Genomic DNA, 19576 nt, shown 5'->3' on the forward strand with positions numbered 1-19576 from the left:
GGCAATCAAATGCCACCAAGAAAGCTCTAAGTGTGGGAAAAAAAGGACATCAATTTTATTTGGTTACAGCATGGCACGACCGCGCAATTGTCAGTTAAAGTAACGCAGTGCCGTATCGCAAAAAATGGCCTGGTCATTAAGGGGGTAAAACCTTCCGGGGCTGAAGTGGTTAAACAAAGAATCATTGTAGTGTAATGGAGATGAACATAGACAAATGTATTTAGGGTCCAACCTGTATGGCAACCATGGCATCCCATAAATACAGTGGAGAAATTAATGTTGGCGAGAAAGGACAGAAAGTGTGTTATTTATAGGTGTGTGCAGGGGGTGTGCCAGGTGTGCCTGAGTACACCCTAATCACTGCATGCGGTGCCGATTCCCTTTATTGCCTGGGCTGCCCCCTGTGTTGCACCAGCCGCAGAGCTTCTGGCTTCTCTCCTCTCCCCCCTGGCTGCTGTGGGGGATGTTTCAGAATGGAGAGTAGGGGAAGGGGCAATAGGCTGTGCACACTTCATGTTATTCATAAGATTACAAGGTGAAAATAATAGTAAGAAAGCCTGAAAAAAGAAAATGAATGAAGCCACCTCATCTAAGGACCAGTAAGCTGCAGTAAATTATATTTTGGATTTTATTTGCTTACAAATATAATGTTTATGTTTTCAATAGATTTTTGGTTCTTGATATTATGCAGTATGATTGTTCTGATCTTGTAATGTGGAAGGGTTTTTGAACCAATAAATCTTCTCTATTCATTTTTCTTCTACTTGATACTTGGATTGGGCTCCCTTGATTTTCTAGGCAGTTGCACACCCTTGCATGAGATTCCCTTATGCGTTTTTCTCTTACATGAAATGAGATTCCACCTCATCATCTCACTTTAAGGTGTCTCAGACTTATTGCTCTTAGTAGATTGCATTGCTATTGTGGACTCATTGGATGATGGTACAGGGTCATACGGTATTTATAATAACTCTTTTATTACCTCTAGGAGACAGCAATACTACAAGCGTGGTGGTAGGCTGCATTGTTGGAGTAATCCTTTTGATACTGGCCGTTCTTTTAATTTTATGGTATTTTAAAAGGAAATCAGGTGAGTGATGATGTCATTGCATTTTAAAACAATATCAATGTACAGGTGAAAGCCAGTAAATTAGAATATTTTGAAAAACTTGATTTATTTCAGTAATTGCATTCAAAAGGTGTAACTTGTACATTATATTTATTCATTGCACACAGACTGATGCATTCAAATGTTTATTTCATTTAATTTTGATGATTTGAAGTGGCAACAAATGAAAATCCAAAATTCCGTGTGTCACAAAATTAGAATATTGTGTAAGGGTTAAATTTTGAAGACACCTGGTGCCACAAACTAATCAGCTGATTAACTCAAAACACCTGCAAAGGGCTTTAAATGGTCTCTCAGTCCAGTTCTGAAGCCTACACAAACATGGGGAAGACTTCAGATTTGACAGCTGTCCAAAAGGCGACCATCGACACATTGCACAAGGAGGGAAAGACACAAAAGGTTATTGCTGAAGAGGCTGGCTGTTCTCAGAGCTCTGTGTCCAAACACATTAATAGAGAGGCAAAGGGAAGGAAAAACTGTGGTCAGAAAAAGTGTACAACCTATAGGGATCACCGCGCCCTAGTCAAGATTGTGAAAAAAAACCCCTTCAAAAATGTGGGGGAGATTCACAAGGAGTGGACAGCTGCTGGAGTCAGTGCTTCAAGATCCACCACCAAGAGACGCTTGAAAGACATGGGTTTCAACTGCCGCATACCTCGTGTCAAGCCACTGTTGACCAAGAAACAGCGCGAAAAGCGTCTCACCTGGGCTAAGGAAAAAAAGAGCTGGACTGCTGCTGAGTGGTCCAAAGTCATGTTTTCTGACGAAAGCAAATTTTGCATTTCCTTTGGAAATCGAGGTCCCAGAGTCTGGAGGAAGACAGGAGAGGCACAGGATCCACGTTGCCTGAAGTCTAGTGTAAAGTTTCCACCATCAGTGATGGTTTGGGGTGCCATGTCATCTGCTGGTGTCGGTCCACTCTGTTTCCTGAGATCCAGGGTCAACGCAGCCGTCTACCAGCAAGTTTTAGAGCACTTCATGCTTCCTGCTGCTGACCTGCTCTATGGAGATGGAGATTTCAGGTTCCAACAGGACTTGGCGCCTGCGCACAGCGCAAAATCTACCCGTGCCTGGTTTACGGACCATGGTATTTCTGTTCTAAATTGGCCAGCCAACTCCCCTGACCTTAGCCCCATAGAAAATCTGTGGGGTATTGTGAAAAGGAAGATGCAGAATGCCAGACCCAACAACGCAGAAGAGTTGAAGGCCACTATCAGAGCAACCTGGGCTCTCATAACACCTGAGCAGTGCCAGAAACTCATCGACTCCATGCCACGCCGCATTAATGCAGTAATTGAGGCAAAAGGAGCTCCAACCAAGTATTGAGTATTGTACATGCTCATATTTTTCATTTTCATACTTTTCAGTTGGCCAACATTTCTAAAAAATCCCTTTTTTGTATTAGCCTTAAGTAATATTCTAATTTTGTGACACACGGAATTTTGGATTTTCATTTGTTGCCACTTCAAATCATCAAAATTAAATGAAATAAACATTTGAATGCATCAGTCTGTGTGCAATGAATAAATATAATGTACAAGTTACACCTTTTGAATGCAATTACTGAAATAAATCAAGTTTTTCAAAATATTCTAATTTACTGGCTTTCACCTGTATAGACAAGATACTTTAATTCCCAGCCTTACACTTCAATTTATCATTTTTCATATACTGATTACAGTGAACTTTATAATTGAGAGCCAATTTACAAAAAATGTCATGTGTTAATTATTTGGTATAACCTAATTTTTATCTCCTTTGAGGTGTCTATTGAGGAGAGCAAAAACTGAATTAATTTGAGGTTGATATAAAAGGATATTTGACAAAAATGATTAACAAGAAACAAAGATTAGCAGTAGGTATAGTAAGAAGGGCAACACTGCGGCACCTCTTGCCATATTGTTGAAATTTGCACAGCGTACTTGTACTTTATAGCAGATGTCACTGCATTGTGCAAGCACTGCATATGTACAAAAAAAATTGCCAACAGACAAAATGCTGCGATCCCCTGCAGACGTGGTCTGATACGAAATGCGTTGGACTGAGCTTACACGTGACGTCATCACACACAGTGGCGGCCGGGCAGCTGTGAGAGTACCATGTTCGATATATCACACTCATTGTCTTTTAAGGGGGTTGTAAAAGATGAAGGTTTATTAGCTTAATGCATTCTAAGCATTAAGCTAAAAAACCTTCTGTGTGCAGTAGCTCCCCTAATACTTATTGAGCCCGATCTTCCTCCAGCATTGTGCAAGAGTGTCTTGGCCATCCGGGACTCTCCCTCCTGATTGGCTGAGACACAGCAGCTGCACCATTGGCTCCCATTGCTGTCAATCAAAGTCAGTTAACCAATCAGGAGAGAGAAGGGGCGGGGCTGAACAGTAGCTCCGTGTCTGAATAGATACATGGAGCGGCAGCTTGGCTGGTTGCTGTGAGGGCACTTGACAGGAGGGAGGAGTCAGGAGAGCCAGCGAGGGACCCCAGAAGAGAAGGATCAGGGCTGCTCTGTACAAAACCCCTGCACAGAGGTGGTAAGTATAACATGTTTGTTATTTTTAAAGAAAAAAAAGGAGACTTTACAATCATTATAACTTTGTAAGTAATTCTATTGAATATACCTGTTGGCTTTGTTTGATACTGGGCCATGGAGTTTGGATTTTGGCATATACGTGATCAGTGTGGTGAATTGTCAATGCCCTTGTGTTGGATCCATCAAGTGGTACGAGGTAAAGAGATATCACCGCTCCAGACAGGTCAATTTGGAATGATCCCCTCCTCTAGTTTGGAAGCCACGGGTGCTGGAAATGCATGTAGCAATGAACTTGAGAAAAATCCTGGACAGCCGCACACCAAAAAATAGCCTACATATATATACAGTTTTCAGTTTACGAATTGGTATTGATATTGGTATTGATTTTATCACATGACACATATGAATTTTTAATTTTTTTTGTTTAGTTTCACATTGCACAATTGACTGGATTTGTTTATGTTTAAAGAGACAGCACATCTTTTTTAATTTATTTATTGGGTTTCACATCACACAATTGATCGGATTTTTATTGAGTTATCACATTATATTTAAAGAGACAGCACATCCATTTTTATTAACAGACAGAATAAAGCATTTGGGGTTTTTTTTGGCTAAAAATACAAACAGGTTGATTTACTGTGCACTTAGTTAAGTGTAGTTGTACTCTGCCAGGGCAGTTGCTCCAGAGCTTAATAAATGAGCAGAAGCTCTGCTGACTTCCATCATCCAGTCATGTGCAAGCAAAATTGCTGTTTTTTTAATTTTCCTTCCATGTTATTGGGCACTCTTTGCAAAGTGACACTTTACCTCATTTACTAAGCTCTGAAGCAAGTGAACTTTGCAAAGTGCACAGTCTATTTGCCTTTAGTAAATCAACCCCAAAGTGTCTTCTACTAAAAAAACTCTACCTCCTGATATTTTATTAATGACTCCACACCATACCATGCACCAGATCCTATCTTCATATGCTTTTTGTCCAGAAACACTTTGTACTGCACAGCAAATGTGCAAAAAGTCAAACCAGATTGCATCAGCTGGCATATAAATTTCAATTTGATGACTGCAGAATGTGAGAAGAATGCCATCCACTCAAAAAAACATAAAGTTATACTAAACACACACTATTTAATTTATATTACCCCTTTTTAATGTATGACGGCACTGTATTTGTTTTAATAAAAAAAAAAATCTAAGTACCTTTTTCATAATCAACAAACAGCTGTCACATGACCCAGCTCTTCCCCAGCCTGTCTGCAGGGTAACATCAGTGGGAGGAGCTACTAGTCCCCTGCTGCTGGTCACATGTTAAAAAACAACAGCATTTGAAATGCAAAGGATAAATACGTAATTAATATCAAATAAATGTTTAAAAATATAATTTGAACTCAAATTTGTATTATGTTTGTGCAAAAACATGACATGGGCTATCTAGGGGGAGGTCCTGCCAATCACAGCTTGTTTCACACCCCTCAAGCCTGTGTCTATTGTTTGTATGTGCTTAGAATTACAGGGAGGTGAAGCCTCAAGCAATCAACATGTAATATCCCACCCCCATAGTGTTTAGCTGTTTAAGCCGACTATAATGTACATGGATCAAAATTTGACCGGTTAAGCAGGAACAACTGAATTTCGATTCATGTATGGTAAGGCTGTGTGACAACAGACATTGATCTATTGATCTACTGATCAATGACTGTACAACCAGCCTGTCAGGTTTTTCGTGATCGATCAGTGCAGCCGGCTATAGCTGCTCCCTACAATGACTTAGCGGGAAGGAATCCCCCATAGACATCAAGTGTTGATGGGAGAATTGGGACATTTTTTTCATTCAACTCAAATTTTTTTTTAGAAAGTATGGCCTGCCTTTGTGGGCATTAAGGAGGAGGAGGGAGGGAGTGGGTTGTCATTTATCCGGAGTGTATACAACCACATGTGTAACTCTATAGTTACATGGGCTGCACATAATACAGCAATAATTTGGGATGGTATTCCTGGAAGTCAACATTCCAGTTGAGCCACTTGATTACGGGTGGAACATGGCCTGGAAACCCTGGAGGTAGCTCTCTTGTCCATGATATCGGGATCCATTAAAAAAATCAAGAAAGACCTGTTTTGCTTCTTAATCTTAGTGGGTTGTTCCTTGATCCCTAGATATTCTAAATCTACTACTATTCTGACGATTAGGAAGTGGGTGGCTGGACTGAGCAGTATTACGAGGCTGCTAATGAAAGTTTTACAAAATTCTGGGACCTGTGGTTTTACTTGGATTTACTTCTCTACCTCACCTGTGCTCCTTCCTATCATAGGTTAATGACGATAGACTCCCACTTAGACTCTTGTTCGCTTTGGTCAACTTCCCTGTTGGACACCTTGCCTCTGTCTCCCCCTCCTCTTCCGTTCTGTCCTTCTGTTCACCTTTCATCTATCTCCCTAACTTCCCCTTCTTTATAGGTGGCCTCCCATTGTGAACCTACTGTATATTTGTCATCTGTAGGTAATTCATGGTGTAGTGCCACCCCCCCAAAGGAGCCGCTTGGTAGATTTGGGTTCTCTGTTCTGTGGCTCAATCATAAGAACAACCTCAGCCCCTCTGGCACACTTGGTAGAACAAGAATCACTGCTAAACAAAAATGCAAAGGACACCAGACTGTAGCAAAGCAAAATTAATATTTTATTAGGTATTCGTAAAGCAAATAAGAACAAGAATGACTTAAATGGGTATTGTTGAGTGTTAGACTCTGATGCCCTGTACACACGATCGGACTTTCTGACAATAAAATCCATGGATTTTTTCCGACAGATGTTGGCTCAAACTTGTCTTGCATACACACGGTTACACAAATCTTGTTGGAAATTCCGAATGTCAAAACAGCGACGTACAAAACGTACGACGAGCCGAGAAAAATTAAGTTCAATAGCCAGTGCGGCTCTTCTGCTTGATTCCGAGCATGCGTGCAACTTTGTGTGTCCGAATTGTGTACACACGATCGGAATTCACGACAACGGATTTTGTTGTCGGAAAATTGTGATCCAGATCTCAAATTTTGTGTGACGGAAATTCCGATGGAAAATGTCCGATGGAGCCTACACAGGGTTGGAATTTCAGACAACAAGCTCCCATCAAACATTTTACGTCAGAAAATCCAACCGTGTGTACGGGGTATTACACTGGGTAAATATGCAAAAAGAGCATGCAAGGCAAAGACATTACAATTTAACTCATAGGTCCTGAAAGAACCTATGACCTCAGGTATGGAAGGGAAGAGAATGACCTTTCCGTATCAAGCTGCTCCCTTAACCCCTTCCCGCCGACCATACGCACATATGCGTACTCGGCTTTCCGGGGTTATACCGGGATGATGCCCGCAGCTGCAGGCATCATCCCGGTACCGTTGTTTTCAGCAGGCGATCGGCTACCCATATATAACAACCGATGCGGCTAAAAGCCGCTCGGTTGTTATACTGGAGGAGTGGGAGGGGACATCCCCCCCTCCCGCCGCTGTTACCGGGCCTCCCGTGCAATCGGGAGTCCCGGTGTCCGTTCGGCTGCCTTCGGCGGCTTAGGGCGGACTGGAACGAAGCTGCGAGCGGCTTCGTTCCAGCCTTCTTGTTGAAAACGCGGAAGCGACGTCATGACGTCACTTCCCGTTTACTCGGCTGCCAATGGCGCCGAATTTAAAAAAGTACACAGTATTCAGAATCGCCGTTTTCGGCGATCTGAATACTTTGAAGTGTAAAGGAGGGATGGGGGGTCTTTTAGACCCCCGATCCCTCCATAAAGAGTACCTGTCACCACCTATTACTGTCACAAGGGATGTTTACATTGCTTGTGACAGCAATAAAAGTAAAAAAAAAAAAAAAATTTTAAAACACAATTTATAAAAGTACAAAAATAAATAAAATAAATAAAAAAAAAATTTAAAGTGCCCCTGTCCCCGCGAGCTCGCGCAGCGAAGAAAACGCATACGGAAGTCGCGCCCGCATATGTAAACGGTGTTCAAACCACACATGTGAGGTATCACCGCGATCGTCAGAGCGAGAGCAATAATTCTAGCCCTAGACCTCCTCTGTAGCTCAAACCTGGTAACCGTAAAAAATTTTTAAAGCGTCGCCTATGGAAATTCATAGGTACCGTAGTTCGTCGCCATTCCACGAGTGCGTGCAATTATAAAGGGTGACATGTTTGGTATCTATTTACTCGGCGTAACATCATCTTTCACATTATACAAAAAAATTGGGGTAACTTTACTGTTTGGATTTTTTAAAATTCATGAAAGTGTCACTTTTCCAAAAATTTGCGTTTAAAACACCGCTGCACAAATACCGTGTGCTAAAAAATATTGCAACAATTGCCATTTTATTCTCTAGATTCTCTTCTAAAAAAATATATATAATGTTTGGGGGTTCTAAGTAATTTTCTAGCAAAAAATACGGATTTTAACTTGTAAACACCAAATTTCAAAAATAGGCTTAGTCATGAAAGGGTTAAAATTCTGATGCCATGGGCCCAGAAGTAATATAACAGTTTATGAAACTACAATATACAGCTTTTGAGTAAGAGTTCCCCTTAATGTGCACTAATGTTATGTGCGGAGTCCTTTAAGTGGCAGAAAAAGAAGGTGAAGAAGTCCTTGTGGTGCAGATATCCCACGTCTTCAGCTAGCTTAACAAGGACCCAAGGGAATTGCTGTGCAATGGCAACCAGAAATAAAGAATGGCATTTGAAAAGTGTTTCCCTTGAAAGCTGTCATGTACAGGGATGGGATAAAGGTGTCTGCATGCATTGTCTTTCTAGTGTGTACACAGGGTGGGCTTCTGCCCTCTCACCAATCCTGAGATTACCGAGACTCATGGAGCTAGGACAGTGGCGGCTGGTGCTCAAAAATTTGGGGGGGGGGGGACACAAACAAACTGAAAAATATTGAAACAAAAACATCAAATGCAGCCTCACTGTGCCCATCATATGCAGCCACTGTGCCCATCATATGCAGCCACTGTGTCCATTAAATGCAGCCACTGGGCCCAGCATATGCAGCCAATTGTGGCCATCATATGCAGCCACTGTGCCCATCATATGCAGCCAATGTGCCTAGAAGATGCAGCCACTGTGCCCATAATATGCAGCCAAATGTGCCCAGCAAATGCGGCCACTGTGCCCATCATATGCAGCCAACTGTGCCCAGCAATTGCAGCCAACTGTGCCTATCATATGCAGCCACTGTGCCCATCATATACAGCCACTGTGCCCATCATATGCAGCCAACTGTGCCCATAATATGCAGCCAACTTTGCCCAGCAAATGCAGCCACTGTGTCTATCATATACAACCACTGTGCCCATATTATACAGCCACTGTGCCCATCATATGCAGCCAACTGTGCTCATCATATGCAGCCAACTGTGCCCAGCAAATTCAGCCACTGTGCCTATCATATACAGCCACTGTGCCCATCTTATACAGCCACTGTGCCAATCGTATGCAGCCAACTGTGCCCATAATATGCAGCCAACTGTGCCCAGCAAATGCAGCCACTGTGCCCATCTTATACAGCCACTGTGCCCATCATATACAGCCAACTGTGCCCATCATATGGAGCCAACTGTGCCCAGCAAATGCAGCCACTGTGCCCATCTTAAACAGCCACTGTGCCCATCATATGCAGCCAACTGTGCCCATTATATGCAGCCAACTGTGCCCAGGAAATGCAGCCACTGTGCCCATCTTATACAGCCACTGTGCCCATCATATGCAGCCAACTGTGCCCATCATATGCAGCCAACTGTGCCCAGAAAATGTAGCCACTGTGTCCATCATATACAGCCACTGTGCCCATCATATACAGCCAACTGTGACACCCGCCAACTCGCTCGTTGTCTGCCCGGCACTTACCCCATCGTGGTTGTGGGTCAGGCAGTAAGTGACGGCAGCGAGCTGTGGGACGGGTAGCGCGGGTCAGGCAGCGGCTCCTGTTTCCTCCGTGCGTCTCGTCTTGCCTTCTGCTAGGCGGCCAATGGGATCGCTTGTGCCTTCAGCTAATCAGATATAGACGGGTATTAGATCCGTGCCTCCTGATTGGCTGAGAGGCGGTTTAGTGTTAGAAAAGCGAATATTAATTTGCTTTTCTAACACATCTGGGTGGACTCTGAGCACAATGCTCTGCGCCAGGAGTCCACCTTTCTTGAAGCCTATTAGAGCCCGCTGCTGTAATTCAGGCGCCCGGCGTCCGAAAAGGGGCCGGACGCCTGAATAGAGGGTGGCAGCGGCGGCCATGGATAGATTCATGCTATGCATGAATCTATCCATGATACTTAGAGGGGGTGGTTGGAGAGAGGGGGCGGTGCCCGTGCGCCCTTAATGGCCCTTTTTTTGTATAAATCTCAGTGGCCCTTAATGCCCACTGAGCTAAGATGTTCCAGAACAGGCTCCTAAATAATCTGCAGTAAAATGTAGGGATTCAACAGCGTCCACGTGGGTGCAAGTGAGAGTGGCCCCCGATAGTCACACTGCCGCTGAGAGGCCAGCAGTTGAGTTTTTGCCTCAAGGGAGAATGCTCACTTACGGAAAAGTTCTCCACGCCATCCAGGCCACAACGCCCACTCACGCTGACCAGAGGAGGTTAGCCTCTCGCTCTTGTGCTGCAGGTCCTGTGTCCTAAGAGAGTGAGCCTGCTCTTAGCAGTGGAATTTATCTCATTTCCCAAATGTCCTCCTTGGTTACTAGCTTTCTGGTAAGTGTAGTCCAGTCAGTGCTGAAGATTGCAATATATCCTGGCTGTAGGACTTCATGTCCCAAAATGCTCTGCTTGCATACCTCCCAACATTTTGAGATGGGAACGAGGGACACCTATTAGCAAATATATGTAGGTATAGGACACACCCCCTGCCAAGCCCCCTTAAAGGAGATTTATACAAAAAAATGTTCAGTTAACCACTTGCCGACCGACTCACGCCGATATACGTTGGCAGAATGGCATGGCTGGGCGAAACCCCATATGGGTACGTTATCCCCTTTAAGAGCCGCCAGAGGCGTGCGCTCGCTGCACAGCGGGGGACCCGATGCCGCCAGCCACCCGCGATCACGGGCACACACGGGTAAACACACAAATCCCTGTTCTGTCAGGGGAGAAGAGACATATTGTTTGTTCCTACTAAGTAGGAACAGTGATATGTCTCCTCCCCTAGTCAGACCTATCCCCATACAGTTATACCTCTTTCACACTGAGGAGTTTTTCAGGCGCTTTTGGGCTAAAAATAGTGCCTGTAAAGCACCTGAAAAACACTTCCCCTGCAGTCTCCGTGTGAAAGCCCGAGTGCTTTCACACTGGGGTGCTGTGCTGGCAGGACATTAAAAAAAGTCCTGCAAGCAGCATCTTTGGGGTGGTGGAAGAACAGTGTATACACCGCTCCTCCGCCGCTCCTGCCCATTGAAATGATTGAGCACCACTGCAGAAGCACCTGCAAAGCGTTTTGGCAGCGTCGCTACACGGCCACATTTAACCCTTTATTCAGCCCCTAGCTAAAACGACGGTAAAGCGCCGCTAAAACCTGCAGCATTTTACTGTCAACGCCCGCTCGCCCTAGTGTGAAAGCAGCCTTAGAAACACTAACTAGGGAACACATTTAACCCCTTAATCGCCCCTTAGTGTTTACCCCTTCCCTGCCAGTGGCATTTACACAGTATTCAGTGCATTTTTTTAACATTGATCGCTGTATAAGTGTCAATGGTCCCAAAAATGTGTCAAAAGTGTCCGATCTGTCCGCAGCAATGTCCCAGTACTGCTACAAATTGCAGATCACGGCCATTACTAGTTAAAAAAAAAAAATGCCATAAAATGCTATAAATCTTTCCCATTGTTTGTAGATGCTATAACTTTTGCACAAACCAATCAATATACGCTTATTACGAATTTTTGTTAACCAAAAATATGTAGAAGAATATATATTGGCCCGAACTAATGAAGAAATTTGTTTTTTAAAAATATTTTTGGGTGATATTTATTATAGCAAAAAGAAAAAATATTGTTGTTTTTTCAAAATTGTCGGTCTTTTTTTGTTTATAACGCAAAAAATAAAAACCACAGAGGGGATCAAATACCACCAAAAGAAAGCTCTATTTGTGGAAAAAAAAGGACATAAATTTTGTTTGGGTACAACATTGCACGACTGCGCAATTGTCAGTTAAAGCTACGCAGTGCCAAATTGTAAAAAGTGCTCTGGTCAGGAAGGGGGTAAAATCTTCCGGGGCTGAAGCGGTTAAAGCCACAAGTGCATTTTTTTACCACTACCATTCCTTATATATTGGCCTTTGGAATTTACAAATGCAGCAATCTAGAAATTGGATGAAAGGTTTAACACTTTTTGAAAGATAAAACATGCATTTTATCATAGGTGTGCGCACAGGGTGTGTCGGGTGTGCCTAGGCACACCCTAATCACCCCATGTGCATTAGCATTATCCAGGGGTGGCACCAGGTGGGTGGTTGGGGTGCCGGTGGCCAGTGTAAATACCCCCATTATATTAAAGGCTAGGTTCAACTAGGAACACATTACACCTATACTTAGGATGTAAGTTAATATGCTCCCAATCAACTGTCTCCCACCATCAGAGCCTCCTCCCTGTGATAGCAGGTGGCGCTCATGTGTGTTTGAGCTTTGGGGTGCACACCTATGCATTTTATATACAACTATATAGATCAGATCAAAATGAGGGACAAATGAGTAGGAAAGAGGGACAGGGACATTCTTCCAAATCAGGCACAGTCTCTCAAAATCAGGGACAGTTAGGAGCTATGTGCTTGTTGAAAGGAGTGATCCCACTCTGCTGGCAGGAAATAATGCAACTGTCCCAGCACTGAGCACTAGAGGAAACACTACATCTCCCTACTCCCATCTTGTGGCCAAAAGTGTGAATTGCATAATGACTTTACATTACAGAAAAGACTTTACATTATAGTCTATGGGTTTTTCACATAATTCAGGCACAGAGAGCCTGTTACAATGGCATGGGTGATGAACATCCCTCTGAAAAGGTCTAAAGGCCTTTTTAGTATATCCCTCAGTCCCCTGCTGCACTTTGTGCCCTTTATTACTTGTTAAAACTCCATTTGTGGTAGCTTGAGCCTGACCCCTACAGGACCTGAACTGTACTCTTGAATTTTTATAAGGAATTTTCAGAATGTCATATAGCTTCACCTACAGATGATTGTTATTCATTGCTGTTTTGACATAGATAATGCTGCTGTTTTTGCTATATAATTTTTTGTGCCACAAAAACAATTACATTTTATTCTTTGATAGAATGCATATTACTTTTTCACACTGTTGTCTTGTTTCGTACAGAATATCAGAGGTTTATGGTGAAAGATATTGAGAGTCCTGTATGGATTGCTGGTGAGAAGACCACACTGAACTGTGAAGCTTTTAACTGTACTGGGGATGTCACGGTGATTTGGGTCATTAAGCTTAAAGATGGCACACAACATGAGGTCTCCGACATGGGATCAAGTGATAAGGAGGAGGAGCAACCACTAATGTCCAGAGAGTACGAGGTGACAAAGGAGTGTGACAGTCAGAAGATGAAAGGACATGTGACTACAAAGTTGACCTTCATTCCTTCTATATCCAGACATTTGGGATCCACTGTGTCTTGCAGGATTGTTCATCAGAAGAAACCTGTAGAGAAAACATTCGAGGTCAAGTCCATTTATGGTAAACAATATAACCTGTAACCTTATGTTATGCTGTGCGAGTTGTGGCACAGTATATTTAACACAAACAGCTTGTATTTACGTAAACCCAAATTCTGAGTTGCTTCATAGCCCATTGAGAACATTTATGGTTTTTTTTCCAGGCTATTGCTATTCTTCCCACTTATTTTCAGTCTATGGGAAATATTCCCATTTATTTCCAGTCTATGGGAAACCTTCATTGCTCCTAGCCCATTCAGAGCGCCTCTTGACTTACTTCCGGTCTATGGGAAATCTTCTGACTTGGACATGGGGATAGTAATCTGACACAGAGCCCCATGTATTATTATATGTAGGTAAGCATGTTCTGTATTGGGCCATAGTCAGAAACCAACCATACTTAAAGCCCAACTCCAGGAGATGTGAACATTCTCCCTTGCAGTGGAACTGCTCACACACTGCTAGGGCTAACTGCTCGTTTAGGACTAGAGAAGTATAAAAGCACTTTTACATACCCAATCCTTCATTCCACCAGCAGATGACACTCCTCCATGCTCTGGGGGTGGAGTTTTCCTTGATGACCTCAGGTCTGATGCAGGATTATGGACCCTGGATCAGGATCTTAGACCGCTAGAGCATGGGGGAATATACACTGTGATGACCGGTCTAGCAGTGCAGAGGAGCAGAAGATTGAGTGAGTAAATCTACTTTTCCATGCCCTCTAGAAATGAATGAGTAGTTAACCCTTACAGTGCAGATGCAGCCTTACTGCAAGAGTCTCCTGGAATTGGGCTTTAAATTGGGTCCGTGCAATGAAAACTGGAGAAGGAAAGCTTCTAGTTGATTGGTGTATGGCAGAGAAGACAGTTCTTATTTTACATACATTTTAGTTAAAACTATCTGTATTTTTACCTCATTCGAGAGAGAAAATAGACCTTCATTGCTTCCTAGTATGGATGTCTAAAATTCACAGCATGTTTTTTGCATTATTTCTTTGTAAGTAGGGTACCAAATGCTTTCAAAATCAAAAAATCAGAACTTACATTTAGTTGTAATTGTTTTCTAACCACAGTTTAACAATGAACTTTCTGAAGTTGATGCAAGCTTTAAACTACAGACAATTAAAGAATTTGTTATCTTACACAGAAAATGCCCAGATTATTAAAAAATGTAACTGGGTCCCGCCATTCTGTGGAGATGGGAGAACAAGACTTTCACTGCATTTGTGCTGCATCCACAGAAGTAGAAAGTCTCTCCTAAGTGAAGGAAATGCCCTATCAGAAATTAGTCACTGGATCAATTGTCCCCATTGAAAGATGTCCCCTTTATTCCTGTTCTGGTGGCAACTCAAAATTTTGGCTCCTCCCTCTCTTTTAGCCCCAGCGACAATGGTCACCAGGAAAAATCGGGAGGGTGAACCTCCCTAATAGGGACACAATAAACCTTACAGGAATTTTAACCTCTCACCACTCTGTTAAAATCTACTCTTAAATCATTCCAATTTTCTTGTGATTTATTATATAACACTGCACTTATTTGGAGGGTACATTCATAATATTAGACCAGTCAGGAGGGTCGTTTCATGAGCTTTAGTAGCTTGGGAGCATAAGCCAGTTTATGTGTGATTTATCCAGCATTTACTTCAAAGTTTTGCTAGCTATAAATCTTTCTTTTTTAACTTATTCTACTGGAACATGAATGACTAAAGCAAGTGAATAATTTTAGAGTGGGTTTGGTGTCACCATGTTTTAGTTGATAAACACCTAAATCATTTTGATAACACTATTGCTTTTTTCTGCAGGTAAACCCAAGTTCGTTGAGCCTGTACAGTTTACACTATCAGACCAAGGAGACATACAAATATCAGTGAAATTACAGAAGTTTTATCCACAGGAGATGGAGTTGGGATGGTTCTCTAAAAGAGGACCATCTGAAGAGAAAATTCCATCAGAGGTCATGAAGAGCAATTCTGGAGATACATTTGATCTTGAAAGTAAATGCTCAGTTTCTGGAGAATTATTCAAAGATCCCACATACAAAGTCATTGTGAGATGGAAACATCAATCCATGAAGGAATCACAATCTCAGGAGATGTCTGTAAGAGGTAATGATTTTGATTACACATTTACTACAGATTTTTTTTTTCAATATTGCTAAACATGTTGTAAGACCTACTGAAGGATTCCTTTCCTATTTAGCAATTTATCCCCCTCTGAGTTTAATGGCAGACTGGAATGAATGTCAGTTCTTTGGAACCAAGAATTCTGAAAGATTTTGACACGTTTGCCCATGCCATGATATTGTGCTTCCAACATAACTTTGCAAAAATGACACACCTCCTGACACCCAGTCTGTATGGAGAATGTGGTATCTTGCTGACATTTTAGGATTCAGATTACTCACCAGACACTAATTTAATGCAGGCTTTAAGTATACAGACAATGTTCTTACAGGTCAAAGGACTGTTTGGATCCTAGTCTTCGTGGTAGATTTAAAAAATTGAAATTGTAATAATTGGGACACAAGGTAGCTAAGGAGTAGAAGAGGCTGGGACAGAACTAATTTGTAAATCAAAACTACAGAACATACCAAATCAAAAATGATATACAAACATAAAACTGGTTCCTTGTGAGAGCAAACTGTTTATTTTATTACAAGGATAAATTCTAATGTGACAGCGCCCATTAAATAATGATGATATTGCAACTCTCAATGGGAATATGAAAGCAAAAACTTATGGACACGTCTTTTTTTCCAGTTTTCCTGTGTGGTCTAATGTGTTTCAACATGTGTCTTTGTTCCTTTTTCAGACCTCCCGTGGCATCCAAAACTACAGAAGTTCCCAATAGAGAGTGTCTTCCAAGGTGACGAGGTTCTTTTACAGTGTCGGGTGTCAGACTACTTCCCCGATGCTCTGACTGTGAAATGGTTTGAGAGGAAAATGGGCAATCAGGACTTGGAGGAAATTTCCAGTTCTCAGAAATACAAAATCCTAGAATCTACATCACACAGGATGGAGAACCAAACTTTCTCTTCTACAGCGGTTTTATCTTACAAGAGGTTTGATCTGTCGGAAAAAGGAGTAGAGTTTATTTGCAGAGCAGAACATCCTAGCCTGGGTATACCCATCCAAACCAGTATTGTACAGTACAGAGATACAGGTAATTATAATTATTTTATCAATTATTCACATAACCATTTCTCCATTCCCAAACCAGTAATGAATACTTTGCGTCTAATTTGCGAAATAGTGATCAGAAACATTCACTCATGTGCAGAAGTATTAAAAAATAGATCTACTCTTTTCCATGAATGGATGTTTCTGTGCATTTCTATTTATACTGTATAGAAAGAGAAAGGGGCACCCGGTTCTAGATTTCCGGGTAAGGGGTTATTTTAGCAACAGTATTTTTAATCATGTCAAAGATACTGACAGTGTTATCAAAAAATGTAAATCTATTTATCATACAGAGGTAAAAGGGGGTGGGTGGAGGGGGGAGGAGGGGGGAGATGCAACCTACTAATGGTAAGTGGACCCTGGTGCTATAGCTGGAATAATATTATAATTATATTATTATAATAAAATAACCTGGCTAATAGCATGAAGATGGTAAAAAAACAGAAGGTAACAGTCTGACCAATAGAATGATGTAGAGTGACTTGGGTTTCTTTTTCTGACAAAATTGGACTTAGAGTGACAATCAGTATAGATGTTGCATCTAGTAGGTTGCATCTAACCCCTCCTCCCCCCTCCACCCACCCCCTTTTACCTCCATTGGATCTTTCATGCTGTCATACGGTTCTTTTTGGCTAATATGGGATACTAATACCCTACCAATAAGTTACATATAAACAATTCATTACCAATTGACAGCTCGCAAGATCCATAGCGTCCGGACGTTGTCATACGTTGTTTGTTTTTGTTTTCTGTAATGTTTTTAGTTTTGTCCAGTTTGTCCAATTATCATGTACGCAGGTATTAGGTTCTACCGGACCTAATCAACAATAATTTTTAATATCATGTTTTAAATAACAGGTTGTTGTGCCAATTTTGATGTTTTGTATTACAATGAAATAATAAATAGATTTACATTTTTTGATAACACTGTCAGTATCTTTGACATGATTAAAAATACTGTTGCTAAAGTAACCCCTTACCCGGACATCTAGAACCGGGTGCCCCTTTCTCTTTCTATGCAGATTATGGTTACAGCAACAGACACTATATTAGTGTATAATCAAGTTGGTCATTTTATTTAATTTGACCACTCCAAGGTGTAACTTGTTCCATCATTCCCTCCCCCCCTCCCCCTTTTTCCACCATACCCCTACTTTAGTTTACTAGAACTGTGACCCTTCTTATGGTCACTTCCAGCAAGAAACACCATATTTTACTCATTACCAAATTGGCATCCTCAACCAATTAATTTTTTTTATCCTGTAACCCTTTGAAGGAATGGCATTTATGCTAGGAGAGGATATTGATCTTGAGATCAGAACAGCATTTCAGAGTGATACTCCCCAAGCTAACAAACAAGAGGATGAGATTAGAAATAAATTCAAAGAACATAAAAAACTACTAATAAGACACCTCAACAGAAAATGGGATGTGTCCTCATTAGAAAAATAAATATCACACAAAATTGTCCCTAGAGGACTACGTGACAGAACAATACCAGCAGAACATCTACACACTGAAAGTTTCTTACCCAAGTGGAAGGAACTTTGTATTAATTACGGTTTAGCAGTGATGAGACTTATAGTTGAGGAGGAAAAGGCTCAATTGATAACTATACAGGCCCAAATAGAGGAAAGTGCTCGAAGTTTGGAGGCATTAAAAAAGAAATTGAAAAGACACAATTAAATCTTAAAATAACAAAACAAAGTAAATTCAAATGAGATATCGCAGATTTCGAAAAGGACGAGGTGTTTGACTTGACAGTCCGGCGTGGCCGAAGTAGATCACACGGGAGGGGTCAACGTCAACAATCGAGACAACGCCGAAATAAATCGTACAGTGACTCAGACGACGAAACAACAAAGTCAGTTACTTTTTTAGATCAAGGGGGGGCGGAGCAACAAACTTCACAAGCGCCGCCTCCAGCACAAAAAACCACAATAGGATCCCAAAAACAGAAGCAGATTAAACCATCAGGCGACCGAACATACACGAGAAGCCAAAAAAGACATTGACCAGTTTACCCTCTCAGAGTAACTTACAGTGGTCTAATGACCTAAAAGTAGTGAATCTATCCAGCCATTATCTGAGTCCCGATCACATTAGTCTCCTTGCGAAGGGCATGTCTTTTTCGACGACATCCGCCATGGATGAGTTCACTGTGTACAAGAATATCACACTATTTCTGAGAAAAGTCTTCCTATGATCCCTATATGAAGGGAAAGGTGAGGCATCAACAGCTAATGCCATTCTGGATTTGGATGACCAAAGAGCCTTGGACATATTGAACTCACTCCTGGATGAAAATCTAGGACCTAGTGAAGAACCCCATACATCAGTAAAACGATCAGTTGATCTAAAAATTAAATCACAGAAAATGTCCCCCTATCCAAGAATATATTGCTAAATCTCTTTCTGGAGATGGTTCAGTCCGATCTCGGGAAGGTGAATTGGCATAAACAAGGCATTTATAACTTAACCGACGGCGAAAGAAACGCCCTTGAGGATCTCAAGAAGAGGAAAAACATTGTAATAAAAAATAGTGACAAAGGGGGCAATGTCGTTGTTCTAGATGAACAACATTATGAAAAAATAGCAAAAAAACTATTTATTGATGAGACTACTTACCGTAAACTTGACCACTACCCTTTTCCTGCAGTGATTCAGGAGTTAAATCGGAAACTCACATTTGCAAAGGATGAGGGATTGCTGGCCAATCGTGAATTTCAATATCTTTTTGTTCGAGAATTCAACACACCTACCTTTTACATAATTCCCAAATTACACAAAACGTAAAGGATCCACCTGGAAGACTGATCGTTTCAGCCTGTCAGGGCCCTTTCGAACGAATCGGCAGGTATTTGGATCTTCTATTGAAAGATATGGTCAGCAGTCAAAAATCCTTTGTACAAGACACCCGTCATGTCCTAGCCAAACTGTCGGAATTTAAAGATCTAGACCAATTAGGAGAAATTTGGCTTGTAGGCATTGATGTGAAGTCGCTGTATACTTCAATACCCCACGCATGCGGGATTAAAGCTGTTGAGACTT

At 41.7% G+C, this 19576-nt stretch overlaps 1 protein-coding gene across 1 annotated transcript in view; it reads left to right on the top strand.

Annotated features, from left to right (window-relative positions):
• The window catches only part of LOC141147976 (uncharacterized), a 488999-nt gene that overhangs the window by 81075 nt on the left and 388348 nt on the right, over positions 1-19576 (top strand). Inside the window, exons 4-7 of the mRNA XM_073635132.1 lie at positions 989-1090; positions 13001-13369; positions 15149-15451; positions 16158-16508. Coding sequence (XP_073491233.1) covers positions 989-1090; positions 13001-13369; positions 15149-15451; positions 16158-16508 — 1125 coding nt within the window. The remainder of the gene's footprint in view (positions 1-988; positions 1091-13000; positions 13370-15148; positions 15452-16157; positions 16509-19576) is intronic.

This window comes from Aquarana catesbeiana, linkage group LG06 (genome assembly GCF_042186555.1).
Source record: "Aquarana catesbeiana isolate 2022-GZ linkage group LG06, ASM4218655v1, whole genome shotgun sequence".
Lineage (NCBI taxonomy): Eukaryota > Metazoa > Chordata > Amphibia > Anura > Ranidae > Aquarana > Aquarana catesbeiana.